The sequence below is a fragment of the Rhinoderma darwinii genome, unplaced genomic scaffold, assembly GCF_050947455.1.
Source record: "Rhinoderma darwinii isolate aRhiDar2 unplaced genomic scaffold, aRhiDar2.hap1 Scaffold_529, whole genome shotgun sequence".
Classification (NCBI taxonomy): Eukaryota; Metazoa; Chordata; class Amphibia; order Anura; family Rhinodermatidae; genus Rhinoderma; species Rhinoderma darwinii.
The window spans coordinates 1480-22518 of record NW_027464078.1 but is presented as its reverse complement, the minus strand read 5'-3'; the positions used below and the strand labels follow the sequence as shown (position 1 = coordinate 22518).

The window sequence follows — 21039 nt, the reverse complement described above, 5'->3', positions numbered from 1 at the left end:
TATAGGGGTCTGATCCTAATATAGGGGTCTGATCTTAATATAGGGGTCTGATCCTAATATAGGGGGTCTGATCCTAATATAGGGGTCTGATCTTAATATAGGAGTCTGATCTTAATATAGGGGTCTGATCCTAATATAGGAGTCTGATCCTAATATAGGGGTCTGATCTTAATATAGGGGGTCTGATCCTAATATAGGGGTCTGATCTTAATATAGGGGTCTGATCTTAACATAGGGGGTCTGATCTTAATATAGGGGGTCTGATCCTAATATAGGGGTCTGATCCTAATATAGGGGGTCTGATCTTAATATAGGGGGTCTGATCCTAATATAGGGGTCTGATCTTAATATAGGGGGTCTGATCCTAATATAGGGGGTCTGATCCTAATATAGGGGGTCTGATCTTAATATAGGGGTCTGATCTTAATATAGGGGTCTGAGCCTAATATAGGGGTCTGATCCTAATATAGGGGTCTGATCCTAATATAGGGGGTCTGATCTTAATATAGGAGTCTGATCTTAATATAGGGTTCTGATCCTAATATAGGAGTCTGATCTTAATATAGGGGTCTGATCCTAATATAGGGGTCTGATCTTAATATAGGGGGTCTGATCCTAATATAGGGGTCTGATCTTAATATAGGGTTCTGATCTTAACATAGGGGGTCTGATCTTAACATAGGGGGTCTGATCCTAATATAGGGGTCTGATCCTAATATAGGGGGTCTGATCTTAATATAGGGGTCTGATCTTAATATAGGGGGTCTGATCCTAATATAGGGGTCTGATCCTAATATAGGGGTCTGATCTTAATATAGGGGTCTGATCTTAATATAGGGGGTCTGATCTTAATATAGGGGGTCTGATCCTAATATAGGGGTCTGATCTTAATATAGGAGTCTGATCTTAATATAGGGGTCTGATCTTTATATAGGAGTCTGATCCTAATATAGGGGTCTGATCCTAATATAGGGGTCTGATCTTAATATAGGGGTCTGATCTTAATATAGGGGTCTGATCCTAATATAGGGGGTCTGATCCTAATATAGGGGTCTGATCTTAATATAGGAGTCTGATCTTAATATAGGGGTCTGATCTTAATATAGGAGTCTGATCTTAATATAGGGGTCTGATCTTAATATAGGGGCCTGATCCTAATATAGGGGTCTGATCTTAATATAGGTGGTCTGATCCTAATATAGGGGTCTGATCTTAATATAGGGGTCTGATCTTAATATAGGGGGTCTGATCCTAATATAGGGGTCTGATCTTAATATAGGGGTCTGATCTTAATATAGGGGGTCTGATCTTAATATAGGGGGTCTGATCCTAATATAGGGGTCTGATCCTAATATAGGGGTCTGATCCTAACATAGGGGTCTGATCTTAATATAGGGGTCTGATCTTAATATAGGGGGTATGATCTTAATATAGGGGTCTGATCTTAATATGGGGGCCTGTTCTTAATATAGGGGTCTGATCCTAATATAGGGGTCTGATCTTACTATAGGGGTCTGATCTTAATATAGGGGTCTGATCCTAATATAGGGGTCTGATCTTAATATAGGGGTCTGATCTTAATATAGGGGTCTGATCTTAATATAGGGGGTCTGATCCTAATATAGGGGTCTGATCTTAATATAGGGGGTCTGATCCTAATATAGGGGTCTGATCTTAATATAGGGGCCTGATCCTAATATAGGGGCCTGATCCTAATATAGGGGGTCTGATCCTAATATAGGGGGTCTGATCTTAATATAGGGGGTCTGATCCTAATATAGGGGTCTGATCTTAATATAGGGGGTCTGATCCTAATATAGGATTCTTATCTTAATATAGGGGTCTGATCCTAATATAGGGGTCTGATCTTAATATAGGGGGTCTGATCCTAATATAGGGGTCTGATCTTAATATAGGGGTCTGATCTTAACATAGGGGGTCTGATCTTAATATAGGGGGTCTGATCCTAATATAGGGGTCTGATCCTAATATAGGGGGTCTGATCTTAATATAGGGGGTCTGATCCTAATATAGGGGTCTGATCTTAATATAGGGGGTCTGATCTTAATATAGGGGTCTGATCTTAATATAGGGGTCTGATCCTAATATAGGGGTCTGATCTTAATATAGGGGTCTGATCCTAATATAGGGGGTCTGATCTTAATATAGGAGTCTGATCTTAATATAGGGGTCTGATCCTAATATAGGAGTCTGATCTTAATATAGGGGTCTGATCCTAATATAGGAGTCTGATCTTAATATAGGGGTCTGATCCTAATATAGGGGTCTGATCTTAATATAGGGGGTCTGATCCTAATATAGGGGTCTGATCTTAATATAGGGGTCTGATCCTAATATAGGGGGTCTGATCTTAATATAGGAGTCTGATCTTAATATAGGGGTCTGATCCTAATATAGGAGTCTGATCTTAATATAGGGGTCTGATCCTAATATAGGAGTCTTATCTTAATATAGGGGTCTGATCCTAATATAGGGGTCTGATCTTAATATAGGGGGTCTGATCCTAATATAGGGGTCTGATCCTAATATAGGGGTCTGATCTTAACATAGGGGGTCTGATCTTAATATAGGGGTCTGATCTTAATATAGGGGTCTGATCCTAATATAGGGGTCTGATCTTAATATAGGGGTCTGATCCTAATATAGGGGGTCTGATCTTAATATAGGAGTCTGATCTTAATATAGGGGTCTGATCCTAATATAGGAGTCTGATCTTAATATAGGGGTCTGATCCTAATATAGGAGTCTTATCTTAATATAGGGGTCTGATCCTAATATAGGGGTCTGATCTTAATATAGGGGGTCTGATCCTAATATAGGGGTCTGATCTTAATATAGGGGTCTGATCTTAACATAGGGGGTCTGATCTTAATATAGGGGTCTGATCTTAACATAGGGGGTCTGATCTTAATATAGGGGGTCTGATCCTAATATAGGGGTCTGATCCTAATATAGGGGGTCTGATCTTAATATAGGGGGTCTGATCCTAATATAGGGGTCTGATCTTAATATAGGGGGTCTGATCTTAATATAGGGGTCTGATCTTAATATAGGGGTCTGATCTTAATATAGGGGTCTGATCCTAATATAGGGGTCTGATCTTAATATAGGGGTCTGATCCTAATATAGGGGGTCTGATCTTAATATAGGAGTCTGATCTTAATATAGGGGTCTGATCCTAATATAGGAGTCTGATCTTAATATAGGGGTCTGAACCTAATATAGGAGTCTGATCTTAATATAGGGGTCTGATCCTAATATAGGGGTCTGATCTTAATATAGGGGGTCTGATCCTAATATAGGGGTCTGATCTTAATATAGGGGTCTGATCTTAACATAGGGGGTCTGATCTTAATATAGGGGGTCTGATCCTAATATAGGGGTCTGATCCTAATATAGGGGGTCTGATCTTAATATAGGGGTCTGATCTTAATATAGGGGGTCTGATCCTAATATAGGGGTCTGATCCTAATATAGGGGTCTGATCTTAATATAGGGGTCTGATCTTAATATAGGGGGTCTGATCTTAATATAGGGGGTCTGATCCTAATATAGGGGTCTGATCTTAATATAGGAGTCTGATCTTAATATAGGGGTCTGATCTTTATATAGGAGTCTGATCTTAATATAGGGGTCTGATCTTAATATAGGGGTCTGATCTTAATATAGGGGGTCTGATCCTAATATAGGGGCCTGATCCTAATATAGGGGCCTGATCCTAATATAGGGGTCTGATCTTAATATAGGGGGTCTGATCCTAATATAGGGGGTCTGATCCTAATATAGGGGGTCTGATCTTAATATAGGGGGTCTGATCCTAATATAGGGGTCTGATCTTAATATAGGGGGTCTGATCCTAATATAGGGGGTCTGATCCTAATATAGGGGGTCTGATCCTAATATAGGGGGTCTGATCCTAATATAGGGGGTCTGATCTTAATATAGGGGGTCTGATCCTAATATAGGGGTCTGATCTTAATATAGGGGGTCTGATTCTAATATAGGGGGTCTGATCTTAATATAGGGGTCTGATCTTAATATAGGGGTCTGATCCTAATATAGGGGTCTGATCTTAATATAGGGGTCTGATCCTAATATAGGGGGTCTGATCCTAATATAGGGGTCTGATCTTAATATAGGAGTCTGATCTTAATATAGGGGTCTGATCCTAATATAGGAGTCTGATCTTAATATAGGGGTCTGATCCTAATATAGGGGTCTGATCTTAATATAGGGGGTCTGATCCTAATATAGGGGTCTGATCTTAATATAGGGGTCTGATCTTAACATAGGGGGTCTGATCTTAACATAGGGGGTCTGATCCTAATATAGGGGTCTGATCCTAATATAGGGGGTCTGATCTTAATATAGGGGGTCTGATCCTAATATAGGGGTCTGATCTTAATATAGGGGGTCTGATCCTAATATAGGGGTCTGATCTTAATATAGGGGTCTGATCCTAATATAGGGGTCTGATCCTAATATAGGGGTCTGATCCTAATATAGGGGTCTGATCCTAATATAGGGGTCTGATCTTAACATAGGGGGTCTGATCTTAACATAGGGGGTCTGATCTTAATATAGGGGGTCTGATCCTAATATAGGGGTCTGATCTTAATATAGGAGTCTGATCTTAATATAGGGGTCTGATCTTAATATAGGGCCCTGATCCTAATATAGGGGGTCTGATCTTAATATAGGTGGTCTGATCCTAATATAGGGGTCTAATCTTAATATAGGGGTCTGATCTTAATATAGGGGGTCTGATCCTAATATAGGGGTCTGATCTTAATATAGGGGTCTGATCTTAATATAGGGGGTCTGATCTTAATATAGGGGGTCTGATCCTAATATAGGGGTCTGATCCTAATATAGGGGTCTGATCCTAATATAGGGGTCTGATCTTAATATAGGGGTCTGATCCTAATATAGGGGTCTGATCCTAATATAGGGGTCTGATCTTAATATAGGGGGTATGATCTTAATATAGGGGTCTGATCTTAATATGGGGGCCTGTTCTTAATATGGGGGTCTGATCCTAATATAGGGGTCTGATCTTACTATAGGGGTCTGATCTTAATATAGGGGTCCGATCCTAATATAGGGGTCTGATCTTAATATAGGGGTCTGATCTTAATATAGGGGGTCTGATCCTAATATAGGGGTCTGATCTTAATATAGGGGGTCTGATCCTAATATAGGGGTCTGATCTTAATATAGGGGCCTGATCCTAATATAGGGGCATGATCCTAATATAGGGGTCTGATCCTAATATAGGGGGTCTGATCCTAATATAGGGGGTCTGATCTTAATATAGGGGGTCTGATCTTAATATAGGGGGTCTGATCCTAATATAGGGGTCTGATCTTAATATAGGGGTCTGATCTTAATATAGGGGTCTGATCCTAATATAGGGGTCTGATCTTAATATAGGGGGTCTGATCCTAATATAGGGGTCTGATCTTAATATAGGGGCCTGATCCTAATATAGGGGCCTGATCCTAATATAGGGGTCTGATCTTAATATAGGGGGTCTGATCCTAATATAGGGGGTCTGATCCTAATATAGGGGGTCTGATCTTAATATAGGGGGTCTGATCTTAATATAGGGGGTCTGATCTTAATATAGGGGGTCTGATCCTAATATAGGGGTCTGATCTTAATATAGGGGGTCTGATCCTAATATAGGGGGTCTGATCTTAATATAGGGGTCTGATCTTAATATAGGGGTCTGATCCTAATATAGGGGTCTGATCTTAATATAAGGGTCTGATCCTAATATAGGGGGTCTGATCCTAATATAGGGGTCTGATCTTAATATAGGAGTCTGATCTTAATATAGGGGTCTGATCTTAATATAGGGGTCTGATCCTAATATAGGAGTCTGATCTTAATATAGGGGTCTGATCCTAATATAGGGGTCTGATCTTAATATAGGGGGTCTGATCTTAATATAGGGGTCTGATCTTAATATAGGGGGTCTGATCCTAATATAGGGGTCTGATCCTAATATAGGGGGTCTGATCCTAATATAGGGGGTCTGATCTTAATATAGGGGGTCTGATCCTAATATAGGGGTCTGATCTTAATATAGGGGGTCTGATCTTAATATAGGGGTCTGATCTTAATATAGGGGTCTGATCCTAATATAGGGGTCTGATCCTAATATAGGGGTCTGATCTTAATATAGTGGTCTGATCCTAATATAGGGGTCTGATCCTAATATAGGGGTCTGATCTTAATATAGGGGTCTGATCTTAATATAGGGGTCTGATCTTAATATAGGGGGTCTGATCCTAATATAGGGGTCTGATCCTAATATAGGGGGTCTGATCTTAATATAGGGGGTCTGATCCTAATATAGGGGTCTGATCTTAATATAGGGGGTCTGATCTTAATATAGGGGTCTGATCTTAATATAGGGGTCTGATCCTAATATAGGGGTCTGATCTTAATATAGGGGTCTGATCCTAATATAGGGGGTCTGATCTTAATATAGGAGTCTGATCTTAATATAGGGGTCTGATCCTAATATAGGAGTCTGATCTTAATATAGGAGTCTGATCTTAATATAGGGGTCTGATCCTAATATAGGGGTCTGATCTTAATATAGGGGGTCTGATCCTAATATAGGGGTCTGATCTTAATATAGGGGTCTGATCTTAACATAGGGGGTCTGATCTTAATATAGGGGGTCTGATCCTAATATAGGGGTCTGATCCTAATATAGGGGGTCTGATCTTAATATAGGGGTCTGATCTTAATATAGGGGGTCTGATCCTAATATAGGGGTCTGATCCTAATATAGGGGTCTGATCTTAATATAGGGGTCTGATCTTAATATAGGGGGTCTGATCTTAATATAGGGGGTCTGATCCTAATATAGGGGTCTGATCTTAATATAGGAGTCTGATCTTAATATAGGGGTCTGATCTTTATATAGGAGTCTGATCTTAATATAGGGGTCTGATCTTAATATAGGGGTCTGATCTTAATATAGGGGTCTGATCTTAATATAGGAGTCTGATCTTAATATAGGGGTCTGATCTTAATATAGGGGCCTGATCCTAATATAGGGGTCTGATCTTAATATAGGTGGTCTGATCCTAATATAGGGGTCTGATCTTAATATAGGGGTCTGATCTTAATATAGGGGGTCTGATCCTAATATAGGGGTCTGATCTTAATATAGGGGTCTGATCTTAATATAGGGGGTCTGATCTTAATATAGGGGGTCTGATCCTAATATATGGGTCTGATCTTAATATAGGGGTCTGATCCTAATATAGGGGTCTGATCTTAATATAGGGGGTATGATCTTAATATAGGGGTCTGATCTTAATATAGGGGTCTGATCTTAATATAGGGGGTCTGATCCTAATATAGGGGTCTGATCTTAATATAGGGGGTCTGATCCTAATATAGGGGTCTGATCTTAATATAGGGGTCTGATCCTAATATAGGGGTCTGATCTTAATATAGGGGTCTGATCCTAATATAGGGGTCTGATCCTAATATAGGGGTCTGATCCTAATATAGCGGTCTGATCTTAATATAGGGGTCTGATCTTAATATAGGGGGTCTGATCTTAATATAGGGGTCTGATCTTAATATGGGGGCCTGTTCTTAATATGGGGGTCTGATCCTAATATAGGGGCCTGTTCTTAATATGGGGGTCTGATCCTAATATAGGGGTCTGATCTTAATATAGGGGTCTGAATATATATAGCCACACCTTTTTATATAGGACACGCCCCCAAAAAGGCCTTTTTTCATTTTTGTTGCGACCCGCTCTTGGAGTATCACCCTGGGTAGGGCTCTCCCGGAGGCCCGGTGTATTCTGATCCTGCAGCCATTCTCCCTTCCATCTGTATTCTACTTACTGCTCATCTAACGTATGCTAAAAACGGGAACCACGCGACAGTCCTGGATCCGTCGCACGGTGTGGTGTACAGGGTTTTGACGGGAAGAATGGCTGCATTATCTTTCCCGGAAAATAAGATGGAATGTGGGACGGAGGCGCCTGACGTAGAGCTGAACTTAGCCTAATTTTTCATTCTCTTTTGTATTGTAGACCAATTTATTTGTATTCCTTTTTTTAACCACTGGGCTAACGACCCGTTTACACGAGCCAATGATCAAGCATTCATATGAACGCTCGTTCCCGATCATTGCCCTGTGTAAACAAGGCAGCGTTCCACCGAGAAACGAGTAAGCGCCTGTTCATCGGCTGATCGACTCGTTTATGCGCCCAGTAAAATGGTGGCTAGTCGGCGGAACCTCTGTGTAAACAGGGAGATGTGCAGTCCACATGATGGAAATGTATGGGGACGAGTGATGGTGGTAACAATCGTCCCCATACTCGATCACAGCTCCTTGTGGAAGGAGCAAACGAGTGCCGTTCCACGAGCCGTCCCGTCGATCGGCGCTCATTTTCATGGTCCATATCGGAGACCTGCACAGGAAAAACATGATCTCTGTGTATTCCTATTACCGATCACAGTCCCAATATCTCTTGTTTTGCAGATGACTGGAAGCCGCAGTATTTAGAAGGACAGAAGGTCATGATGGAGAACCACCAGATCATCACATCACCGGGTAAGAGGAGACTTTTATTGATGGTAAAGGAGAGAGCAATTCTGGCGGTCACGTTGATGCCCCATCATCTGATCATCACGTATAAAGTCAATGTTTGTGTCTACAGATGGATCCTGTAAGAGAAATCCACCAGAGAGATGTCCCCGTCCTCCGTATTCCCGGGACTGTCCAGAAGAAGATCACAACATCCCTCAGGATCATCAGGTAGATGCAGAGGTCTCACCAAGTCAGTAGGATCTGTAGATGAGCTCTTCGGACCTGTGTCTGCCCATGAAATGGTATTCTGTCCAGACGGCCTATAGTTTCTCTCGTCGTCGTGGTTCAGTGACCATTCTTTTCTGGTTCCTTAGAACATTTCTGCTATTGAATTGTACATTGAATGAGCCACTTGTTGGAACAGGGTGAAGATCTCTTTGATATTAAAGTTGAAGTTATGGAGGAAGATGAAGAGACGTATGTGGTGGGTGATCAGCAGTATAAGGAGGAGGACATTCCTGTAGATATCTACCCAGGTGCGTAATAACCACTGAATACAGAGCCATATTTAGGGTCACCTATATACGCCCATCATCTGATTATAACATTATTACTGGCGCACCGTACGAACAATGGAAATCTGACATTGATAAATCTGCCCAAATGTATCCGTAACGTTGTTTGTTTCCTACAGACGGCTCCAGTAGGAGAAGTTCACCAGAGAGATGTCCCCATCCTCCGTATTCCCAGGACTGTCCAGAGGAAGATCTCAATGTCCCTCAGGATTATCAGGTAGATGGGGCTGATGGTCTCATCACAACCCGCATTACTTTTCATTGTCCTGTCGGTTCCTCTTTGTGGAGATTCCTGCTCGGGCGCCACGGAGAGACTTCTTTATGTCTGTATTGAGAATTATCTGAAAAACGCTCCTTTGTTGTCTTGACAAATATATTTTTTCACATTATAAAACGAATAAAACATTTCAGGTTTGTATCAAAGAAGAGATAAAAGAGGAGGAGGAGGCGCTTCCCGTGGCCATGAATTATGTCGAAGCTCTAAATGATGTCACGTCTGGTGAGTAGTAACTTATTTTGGACATCATAAAGGGGTTGTCAAAAGATTAAATGTAACCCTCTAACCACCGGCGGATTGCATGGAACGTGGAGTCGTAAGTCCTGACCAGAGCCTATGTGGGCTGCTGTTGTGAGGCCTTCTCCTTATAGACTTGGTTTACCTACTCTTCTGCTGGTCACATTGAAGGTGGGTTATGTCGCTCTTCATGGTCTCAACATACGTTTCAATGGCCTAACCCACGTCTTCCCAACTCGCACAGCCTACCGGGCCTCGGACATAGTTGACGGCGACTCTTTCTGTACGTTCCAACATTTGCAAATGAGTTTTCATCTTCCGGATCACTCCCTTTTTCCGGTATTATTTGCACCTGGCCTTAAGGGCACAGTTTGATTGTTTGTCTGTCCCTTTAAATTTACCCCTTCTATAAGGTCTAGCTAAAAATTCTGGCCTCGTTAAACCACGATCTGATTTTCATAGATACCCGACGCAGACCTTTGCTTCTTTAACCCCTTAGTGACCGGTCTATTTTAGACCAAGCCATTTGTTACGTTTTTCCATCGTCTCATTCAAAGAGCTATAACTTTTTTATTTTTGCGTCGTCGTCGCTGTATAAGGTCTTGTTTTTTTGCGGGTCAAGTTGTAATTTTTAACAGCACCATTTTTGGCTACATAGAATTTAGTGATTAACTTTTATTAACTTTTTTTGGGGGGGGGGGATAGAAAAAAACCCTGCAATTTCGCTACACTTTTTTGCGTCCTAAATTTACGCAGTTTACCGTGTGGTATAAATAACACAACACCTTTATTCAGCGGGTTGTTGCGATTGCAGAGATACCAAATTTGTATAGATTTTGTATGTTTTCCGACTTTTACACAGTGAAAACCTTTTTTTTCAAAATTATTTGTTATTTTGTCTCCATATTTGAAGAGCCGTAACTCTTTTATTGTTTCGCTGATGCAGTTGTAGGAGGGCTTTTTTTTGCGGGACGACTTGTAGTTTTTATCGGTACTTTTTTGGAGTAGATGCAACTTTTTGATCACTTTTTATCACATTTTTTTTAAGGCTGGATTCAAAGAAAGCAGCAATTTTTTTAATTTTATTTTTAACGACGTTCACCGTGCGGGTTAAGTAATGTAACAGCTTTATAGTCGGGGTCGTTACGGATGCGGCGATACCAAATATGTGTAACTTTTTTACTTTATTTTGTTAGTTAATAATAAAGCAGTTTGTAAGGGGGAAAAAGTGGGTTTTTCTTTTTATATTTTTTCCACTTTTTATAAAACTTTTTTTTTTTTTTTACTAGTCCCACTAGGGGACGTCACTATGCGGTCAGCCAATCGAATTTATAATACACTGCAATACTTCGGTATTGCAGTGTATTACTGCCTGTCTGTGTAAAACTGACACTCATCTGCTAGGCCTCCGGCATGATCTAGCAGGCATTCACTACAGGCAGACCTGGGGGCCTTTATTAGGCCCCCGGCTGCCATCGGAGACACAGACACTCGGCGATTTTATCGCCGGGTGTCAGTGGGATGAGAGGGAGCTCCCTCCCTCTCTCCAAAATCACTCCGATGCGGTGCTCGCTATTGTGCACCGCATCTGAGGGGTTAAACGGGTGAGATCGATACTGATATCGATCTCACCCGGCAGAGCAGGGACGCTCCCAGCCCTCAGCTACGTCTGGCAGCTGAGAGCAGGGAGATTTGACAGCTCCCTGCTCTATTTACTTATTCCGATGCAGCGCCGTAAAAAGGCTAGTGCATCGGAATAAGGCCCATTAGTGGCCGCCGTAAAAACACTATGGGCCGGTCACTAACGGGTTAAAGGAAAGGGCCCTTCAGAAATAGAAGAGGGATATACCTGACTTTACTATGGATCATTATGGTGGCATTTTAGACAGATCCGGTCCCTATTTATCAGCGTCTGGGATAGGTTAGTACAGGTTAAACTCATTCACAGGATTTACTGTACCCCCTCTAGTCTCTATATAATGGCTATATAATGGCTAGGCTTGCGCCTGGTACGGTGTTACACATGTTTTGGTGTCCCGAGGACCATGCATCCTAAGGTCTGTCTCTTTGGGCTTGTGGATAACTCTCCCGGAGGCTATTGCTACACTTACTCTGTATACATTTCTACTGTATTATGCAAAAAAGGTTATCCTGTTCAATTGGAAGCATCCGAAAAAGCCGTCCCGAGAGGCGTGGATCCGTGAAGTTAATAATATGTATAAGCTCAGCTACACGTCTCGCGAATGCCCTGGCAAATTCCTTAAAATATGGAAGACCTGGATGGAGAGTCCTGTTACAGTCTAGGGCTCACATGACTCATTTATAGGAAAAGGCCTTGTTATTTATTTTTCTTGAATGTTTCCATTAACTTTCACTATAAAAGGGTGAATTAGGGCGATCACAATTCTGGGGTTTATGCGATGATGTCACAAAGGGAGCCCCTCTCCTCTTCTTGTAGTGTCTAAGGGAAGAAAACATATCAGTATTACTGCCTTAATATATAATACATAAAAATTAAATCATAAACGTCACTTTTTTTAGGTCGGTATTTACCTGGGGCATCGATCTTAATTATTTTTTTTTATTTCTAGATTATGAATTAGAAAGAAATATTATCACACAGGATTCTCCAGTGGAAAACCCTACCACCCAGACTATACATCCTGGACTGCATAGCGGAGATCTATCACTCGGTCCCTTTAATCACAAAGAACTTTTTCCTCATACATCAGATATTATTACAGAAATGACTTCTCAAAGGGGGACCAAAACATTTCCAAGTTCTGAAAGTGGGTACAAAACTGGTGAAAAACCAGTTGTAAGTTCCAAATTTGGGAAATGCTTTAAAAGGCAATCATTTATTTGTGCCAAGTGTGGAAAATGTTTTAAACACAGGGCGTTCCTCTTCACACATCAGAAAAAACATACTGGAGTGAAGCAATTTCATTCAGAATGTGGCACCTGTTTTACACAGGACACTCATCTTAATCATCAGAGGACCCCCATAGGCATCAACCAGGTCCCGTTCTCGGAACGTAGGAACTATTTTTCACAGAAAAGCGGTCTTTGTAATCTCTTTAAGATCCATAAAAGTTTGAAGCCTTTTTCTTGTTCTCATTGTCGTAGATGCTTTACCCAAAAATCATATCTTCTCCAGCATCAGAGAATTCACACAGGAGAGAGGCCATTTTCCTGTTTCGATTGTGGAAAATGTTTTACCAAGAAATCAACTCTTGCTCAGCATCAAAGAATTCACAAAGGAGAGAAGGTGGTTTCCTGTCCAGAATGTGGAAAATGTTTTTTCAACAAATCAAATCTTGCTGACCATCAGAGGACTCACACGGGGGAGAAACCATACTCATGTTTGGAATGTGGGAAATGTTTTGCCCACAAATCAAATCTTAGTAGACATGAGAGGAATCACTCAGGGGAGAAGCCATTTTCTTGCTCTGAATGTGGGAAATGTTTCACCAAAAGATATCTTCTTGTAAAGCATCAGATCTGTCATACAGGGGAGGGTCAGTTTTCATGCTCAGAATGTGGAAAATGTTTTTCCACTAAATCAAGTCTTGCTGAACATGAGAGAACTCACACGGGGGAGAAACCGTTTTGTTGTTCGGAATGCGGGAAATGTTTTGCCAACAAATCAAATCGTAATAGACACGAGAGAAGTCACAAGGGAGAAAAGCCATTTTCATGTACTGAATGTGGCAAATGTTTTACGAAGAAATCGGGTCTGGTACAGCATCAGAGAAGTCACACAGGGGAGAAGCCGTTTCCGTGTTCAGAATGTGAAAAATTATTTTCCAACAAATTAAGTCTTGTTGAACATCAGAGAATTCACACAGGAGAGAGGCCATTTTCATGTGCGGAGTGTGGAGAATGTTTTACCAAAAAATCAAAACTAGTAATACATCAGAGAAGTCACACGGGGGAGAAGCCATTTTTATGTTTGGAATGTGGGAAATGTTTTACCAAAAAATCGAATCTTGATAAACATCAGAGAAGTCATGCACAAGAAAAACAAAACTTTTCTTGTTTGGATTGTGGGCTAAATTTTACAAAGAAAGCAGAGTTTATTAAACATTCTAGAAGTCACACAGGAGAAAGGCCATTTTCGTGTTCAGAATGTGGGAAAAACTTTACCCGGAAATCGGTCCTTGTTCATCATCAAAAAAGTCACACAGGAGAGAGACCATTTACATGTGCAGAATGTGGGAAATGTTTTGCCCATAAAACATATCTTGTTCAGCACGAGAGAATTCACACCGGGGAGAAGCCATACTCCTGTTCCGAATGTGGGAAATGTTTTACTAAGAGATCAGGTCTTATAAGACATCAGGAAATTCACACAGGAGGGAAGATGTTTGAATGTTCAATGTGTGGCAAATGTTTAACCCAGAAATCAGGACTTGTGAGACATCAAAGAATTCACACAGGGGAGAAGCCCTTTTTGTGTTCGGAATGTGGAAAAAGTTTTACCCAGAAATCGGGTCTTGTCGAGCATCTGAAAATTCACGCAACATAGAGTTGGGGTAGGATTTAAACCAGAGTTCGGGTCTGGTTTATCAGAAAATACACTTGGAATGATCTCTTATCATTTTTACACGCCAGTCCAACCCTAGATGATGTAGACAAACAGGTTAGTGTTGGTTGTGTGGTGGCTCATTCACATCCAACCATGGAAACATCGACATGCAGTTTGTATGAATGCTTCAGAGTACTCATTTTTTTTCCGCATTTAAAGAAATGTTGAAGTCAACCCCTTGCCGCCGCAGTCATTTTTTTGTTTTTCTTTTTTACCTCCCCACATTCCAAAACCTATAACTTTTTATTTTTCCGTCAATTTTGCCGTATATGGGCTTGTTTTTTACGGGACGAGTTGTAGTTATTCACACCACTATTTATTGTACCATATACTGTACTGGTAAATGGGAAAAAAACTTTTTGGAGTGGAATGGGAAATAAACAGCAATTCCTCCATTGTTTTTTGGATTTAGGTTTTATGACATTCACCGTGTGGTAGAAACCACATTTACTTTATTCTATAGGTCAATACAATTACGGCGATACCAAATTTCTACAGTTGTTTTATGTTTTACCACTTTTACAAAGAAAAGACTATTTGTCCCCCAAAAAGTCTTGTGTCGCCATATCGGTACTTGTTTTTTGTGGGACGGGCTGTGGTTTTTATTGGTACTATTTTGGGCTACATAAGACTTTTTGATCTTTTTTTATCCATTTTTTTGGGAGATGAGGTGACCAAAAAACTGCGATTCTGGATTTTTTTTAATGTTATATTCTAATAGTTCAGACTTTTACGGACGCGGTGATGCCATTTATGTCTATTTATTTTTTACATTGCTTTTTGGGTGAAATGGGAAAAAAAAATGTATACTTTTAATTCTTTCTTTTTTCTATATAAAAAAAACTTTATTTTGGATCGCTTGCAGAATATACTGCAATACCTATGTATTGCATTATACTGTGTTGTTTTTTTACCACTCCTGGTAAGCCCTGCTTCTGGCAGGACTTGGGCCTTCATTAGACTGCCTTGACAACCATCGGCACCCCACAATCGTGTCGTGGGGGGGGGGGCAATGGGCTGTCGGATGGGGCAGTCCTCTAACAGTTTAGATGTTGCGGTCGCTATTGACCACAAAATCAGAGTCCTCTCCGATTCCGCCCATTACTTTGAAGTGTCGACTTAACATATAGCTAACACCTGCTTAGTATGGAGGGGGCTCAGCCTGTAAGCCCCCTCTATACTTGCCCTTGCCAGCTATGGTGTAACTGTCTGTCAAATGTCGGCAAGGAGTTAAACTGACACACTATAAACTGGGACTATAAGCAAATTAGAATGTGATAAAGGAACTGATGTGAAAAATTGGGACAGTACTGCAGAATATGTAGGTGCTATAAAATACTGTATAATAAATATAAATACTGGGTAATACAAGTCTTGTTCATTCCTGGTGGAGTCCATGGTACCTGGGATCATAGGCAAGAAGATGAAATGAAGAAAAGGCCTTCACTGTGTTGTAGCAGCGGAGTTCTTACTTTAAACCTTGCTTCCATGTTAAGACTATTAGGGCCATTCACACGAGCGTGAACTACGTCTGTGTGCTGCACATGCCGTTCACACATGCGAGAGTCCGCTGCGTCAAACTCACTGCATGTCCTACATTGGTGCGTTTTCACCCAGCTACGCGCCCATTGAAGTCAATGGGTGGGTGAAAACCACGCACCGCACACGGATGCACATCCGTGTGCGGTGCGTGATTTGCACATTAATTCAATTGAAAAAAAAAAAGATGTGCTTTGCGAGTGCGTGAAAAACGCATGCCACTCGCAAAGCACACTGATGCATAACGCAACACACACAGACCAGATTCACGCGCGTGATAGGCTCGTGTGAATGTTGCCTTAAAGAGGCTCTGTCACCAGATTCTCAAACCCCTATCTCCTATTGCATGTGATCGGCGCTGCAATGTAGATAACAGTAACGTTTTTTTTGGTTTTTTTTTAAACGTTTATTTTTGGCCAAGTTATGAGCTATTTTATATATATATGCAAATGAGCTTTGAAATGGACAATTGGGCGTCTTTTTTTCGTTATGTCCAACTGGGCGTGTATTTTGTTTTTAACTGGGCGTGTTTACGTGTATGACGCTGACCAATCAGTGACCAGTCAGCGTCATACACTCCTCTATATTCATTTACACAGCACATAGTGTTCTTACTAGAACGATGTGCAGCCACATACACAAGTGTCCTGATAATGAATACACATGAGCTCCAGCCTGGACGTCATGTGTATTCAGAATCCTGACACTTCTGAATCTTTTCTGTGAGATTACAGCAAGCCACGCGTAATCTCGCGAGATTACGAGGTAAACGAGATTTCGTTTCCCTTGCTGGAAATCTCACAGAAAAGATTCAGAAGTGTCCTGATAATGAATACACATGACGTCCAGGCTGGAGGTCATGTGTATTCATTATCAGGACACTTGTGTATGTGGCTTCACATCGTTCTAGTAAGAACACTATGTGCTGTGTAAATGAATGGAGAGGAGTGCATGATTAGAGCTGAGTGAACCGGGACAACCGAACCCGGTTTCGGTCGAACATCGGGAAAAGTTCGGTTCGCAGCGAATCCGAACTTCACCGGGTTCGGCCGAACACGTTTTGACCGAACCCGGTCAAAAATATTATACAAATCGGCAGCCTGTGATTGGCTGCAGAGGCCGCGGCAGCCTGTGATTGGCTGCAGCGGTCACATGGGCTGTAACGGCATCCAGGAATTACGGGCCGGATGTCGAGAGGGACGCGTCACCAAGGCAACGGCTGGGAGACCGGACTGGAGGAAGCAGAAAGTTCACGGTAAGTATGAACGTCTTTTTTTTTTACAGGTACTCTATATTGTGATCGGTAGTCACTGTCCAGGGTGCTGAACCTGTTACTGCCGATCAGTTAACTCTTTCAGCACCCTGGACAGTGACTATTTACTGAAGTCGCCTAGCAACACTGCCGTAATGACGGGTGCACACATGTAGCCACCCGTCATTACGGGGCCTCATGCACACGACCGTAAAAAACCCCGTTATTACGGGTCGTAATTACGACCCGAAATAGCGGGCCCATAGACTTCTGTTAGGCACGGGTACCTTCCCGTTTTCTCACGGGAAGGTGCCCGTGCCGTTAAAAAGATAGAACATGTTCTATTTTTTTATTTTACAGGCCGTGCTCCTATACTTTATAATGGGAGCACGGCTCAGAAAAACGACCGGCTGCCCGTAGCCGGCCGTGCTCATCTCCTGAAATACTCTGTGCTGCCTTAAACTCTGTGGACAGGTCAGGATCCTGTTTCTTTTAAATGCTGCTGAGGAACCCGCTCGATCCACTATATAAGGCTGCGCTACAGTGCTTGGGAATAAGTGACTGGGGCAGAAGAGGATGGAGGCGCAGCCTTATATAGTGGATCGAGCGGATTCCCCAGCAGCATTTAAAAGAAACAGGATCCTGACCTGTCCACAGAGTTTAAGGCAGCACAGAGTATTTCAGGAGATGAGCGTGCGGATCTTGTGCGGGGTGGTGACTTGCCAATCATGTGAAGGTGTTATTGAGGACAGGAGTGGAGGAGAGGTAACAGACTGAGAGTTACGTAATGGATAGAGCAGAGTTCACAGCAGCACAGAGTATTTCAGGAGAGGAGCGTGCAGATTCTGTGCTGCTGTGAACTCTGCTCTTACCATTACGTAGCTCTCAGTCTGTTACCTCTCCTCCACTCCTGTCCTCAATAACACCTTCACATGATTGGCAAGTCACCACCCCGCACAAGATCCGCACGCTCATCTCCTGAAATACTCTGCTGCTGTGAACGCTGCTCTTACCATTACGTGGTGACTTGCCAATCATGTGAAGGTGTTATTGAGGACAGGAGTGGAGGAGAGGTAACAGACTGAGAGCTATGTAATGGTAAGAGCAGAGTTCACAGCAGCACAGAATATTTCAGGAGAGGAGCGTGCAGATGTTGAGGAGTGTATGACGCTGAGAGGCCGCGGCAGCCTGTGATTGGCTGCAGAGGCCGCTGCAGCCTGTGATTGGCTGCAGAGGCAGTCACGTGACGTGCGTGACCGCCACTACAGCCTGTGATTGGCTGCAGCGGCGACATGGATGAAACGTAATCGCTGGAGGCCGGACAGGAGGAATGTAAGTATGAACGTATTTATATATTTTTTTATTACATTAAAATTTTATTTTCCGCGCGCCGAGCATGGTACTGTCAAGGTTGCTGAAAGAGTTACCGCCGATCAGTGCAGCCAATTAACTCTTTCAGCACCCTGGACAGTAGCATGCTCGGCGCACGGAAATTACAGGTTCGGTCAGAACTAGTTCGGTCCGAATCGAACTTTTTCGTTAAATTCGGCGAACTAGCCGAATCAAACTTTTCATAAGTTCGCTCATCTCTATGCATGATGCTGATTGGTCACTGATTCATCAGCATCATACACTTCTATTCACAACGCCCAGCTAGTAAAACAAGTAAACACGCCCAGTTAAAAACACAATACACGCCCAGTTGGACATACATAAAAAAACACGCCCAATTGTCCATTTCAAAGCTCATTTGCATATATATATAAAATAGCTCATAACTTGGCCAAAAATGTACGTTTTTAAAAAACGGACACTTGGCTGAAGCTTAGTATTAGAAATGCCAGATATAAGTGTAAAATGCTTAATATTGGATGACGGACATTGGTAACTAAAGTCTGATGAGCTCGAAAAATGTGTATATTAGGCCCTGTCCACACCATGTTTTGGCCCCACATTTAGCATGTACGTTGGGAAAGCTCCCGATGTACCCATTAAACGTGTCCATAGTGCTCCATTTCCCGACGAAGGACAAAAGAGTGTCCTTTTCGCCTCGTCTGGCTGGTGCGTTAGTATACTGCCAAAAAATATAAAAGAAATGGTATGGAACAGCGTAGTAGACTCCTATTACATGCAATTTATATGCAGTAAACATGTTTTTAGATATTTAACAAATGCCATAATAGCCTATAAGGGATGGAAACCCTGAGCTACTTCCTCTCCTCACTCACCGAGCTTTCATCCAAAGCCCCATAGCTCTGCCCATCAGCCCCAGGCCAGCCCCCTTAGTACGCCTGTTGGATCCTAGAAGGGGCTTTATTTAGCCTGCCAGTGCCACCGCTGATGCCTCTTCCGTACAAGAACTTCACACACGAACACACATTTGGGGCACTAGGAATCTTCAAGCAACTGAGTGACCCTGCTTTATATAAACCTGTACCCACTGACCCCACACTAAGACTAATAATTCGACAATATATTTGAAGAAGCAGTAAAGAGACAACTTATTAAGAAGAAAGTAGTCGATTATATGACAGCAGACTCTGCACATACTGTACACACTCCCTAAAGTACAAAAATGTCTTAGGGGACCACCCTTTCGTCCAATAGACTTCTGGGGTTTTTAGGCACCTGCTAAGGTCCTGGACGATGTTCTTAGACCCAATGCCCAGGATGACAAGTCTTATTTAAAGGACACTACTGACTTAATCCAAAAAAGGAATGGTTTATCTAGCGATTAGTCCAAGTGCATCCTGGCCACCCTGGAGGTGACAAGCCTTTACAAGAACATCCCAACTAATATAGCGGTCGATGTTGTGAATACCACACATGGGTAACACACCGATTATACAAGTGCTGAGATCTCATTTATTTCAGAATTATTACTCTTTGTATTGTCCAATAATAAGATATTCTTTGAATCACAATTCTATCAACAACCAACAGGAACTGTAATGGGGTGTAATATCACACGTACTTTCTCAGTCATGTCCATCGACTATTTCGAGGAATGTATGCACCTATGAACTGTTTCACCTATGACATGGTATCGTTATATCGACGACGTTTGTCTTGTTTGGCAGGGCTACACTGTGGCCCTTAAAGGGGTTGTCCGACGGCCACGAACCAAAAAAAAAATCCCAAAAAACATCTGAAATGCTTCCCTAGTGTTAATATGTACTTTGCTAGCTAATAAACACATTTTAAGAGCAGTAACTTACCCCCAATATCACAGCTTATATGCTCCTTCACTTCCTGTTTGCAGGTGGGACTTGGGTGATTCGGAACTACATATCCCGTCATGCCTTTCTCTGGTTTCTGCAGCCTAATCCCCACCCTCTTTACTAAGTGACCAATAGGTTCGCACCAAGTCCACCCACAGCTGATCTCTGTAAGTCCTTTCCAAAGAGGACTATTCTCAATGGAAAGCCGTGCCTGCTTTAATAAAACTATTATTTCATTGCCTGGGAGGTATGGAGCTAGACTTCTCTCTTTCGGAGACAGAAATTAGAACGTGGTGACCTAAAGGGGCTGAAACTGTGACTGCTCCTTTCCTAAGCCAGCCCCTTTAGGTCACATGTTTGATGAAGCTCCGACACCAACAGCAGAAGGAAGCCAGTAGAGGTCACGTGTTGCCGTGTCGGCGAGTCATCAGATAGGTTGAAATGACTGAGCTTCGGGGATCACGTGACCAGGGTTCCGTTTGGCAAAACTGGACAAAAGTCAAAATTCATGTCTGTTTGTAAATAAGATTATATATATTTATAAAGTTAATAAACGGGAGTTTGGTTTCTCTGGACAACCCCTTTAAGGTATTGCATTTGTACCTTGAAGAGGCTCTGTCATCAGATTTTGCAACCCCAATCTGCTATTGCAGCAGATCGGCGCTGCAATGTAGATTACAGTAACGTTTTTATTTTTAAAAAACGAGCATTTTTGGCCAAGTTATGACCATTTTTGTATTTATGCAAATGAGGCT

At 42.0% G+C, this 21039-nt stretch overlaps 1 protein-coding gene across 1 annotated transcript in view; it reads left to right on the top strand.

Moving 5' to 3' along the window:
- Window positions 1-15886, top strand: part of LOC142721923 (uncharacterized) — a 58119-nt gene extending 42233 nt beyond the window's left edge. Inside the window, exon 8 of the mRNA XM_075848868.1 lies at window positions 12811-15886. Coding sequence (XP_075704983.1) covers window positions 12811-14212 — 1402 coding nt within the window. The 3' untranslated portion in view covers window positions 14213-15886. The remainder of the gene's footprint in view (window positions 1-12810) is intronic.
- Window positions 15887-21039: the final 5153 nt, after the last annotated feature.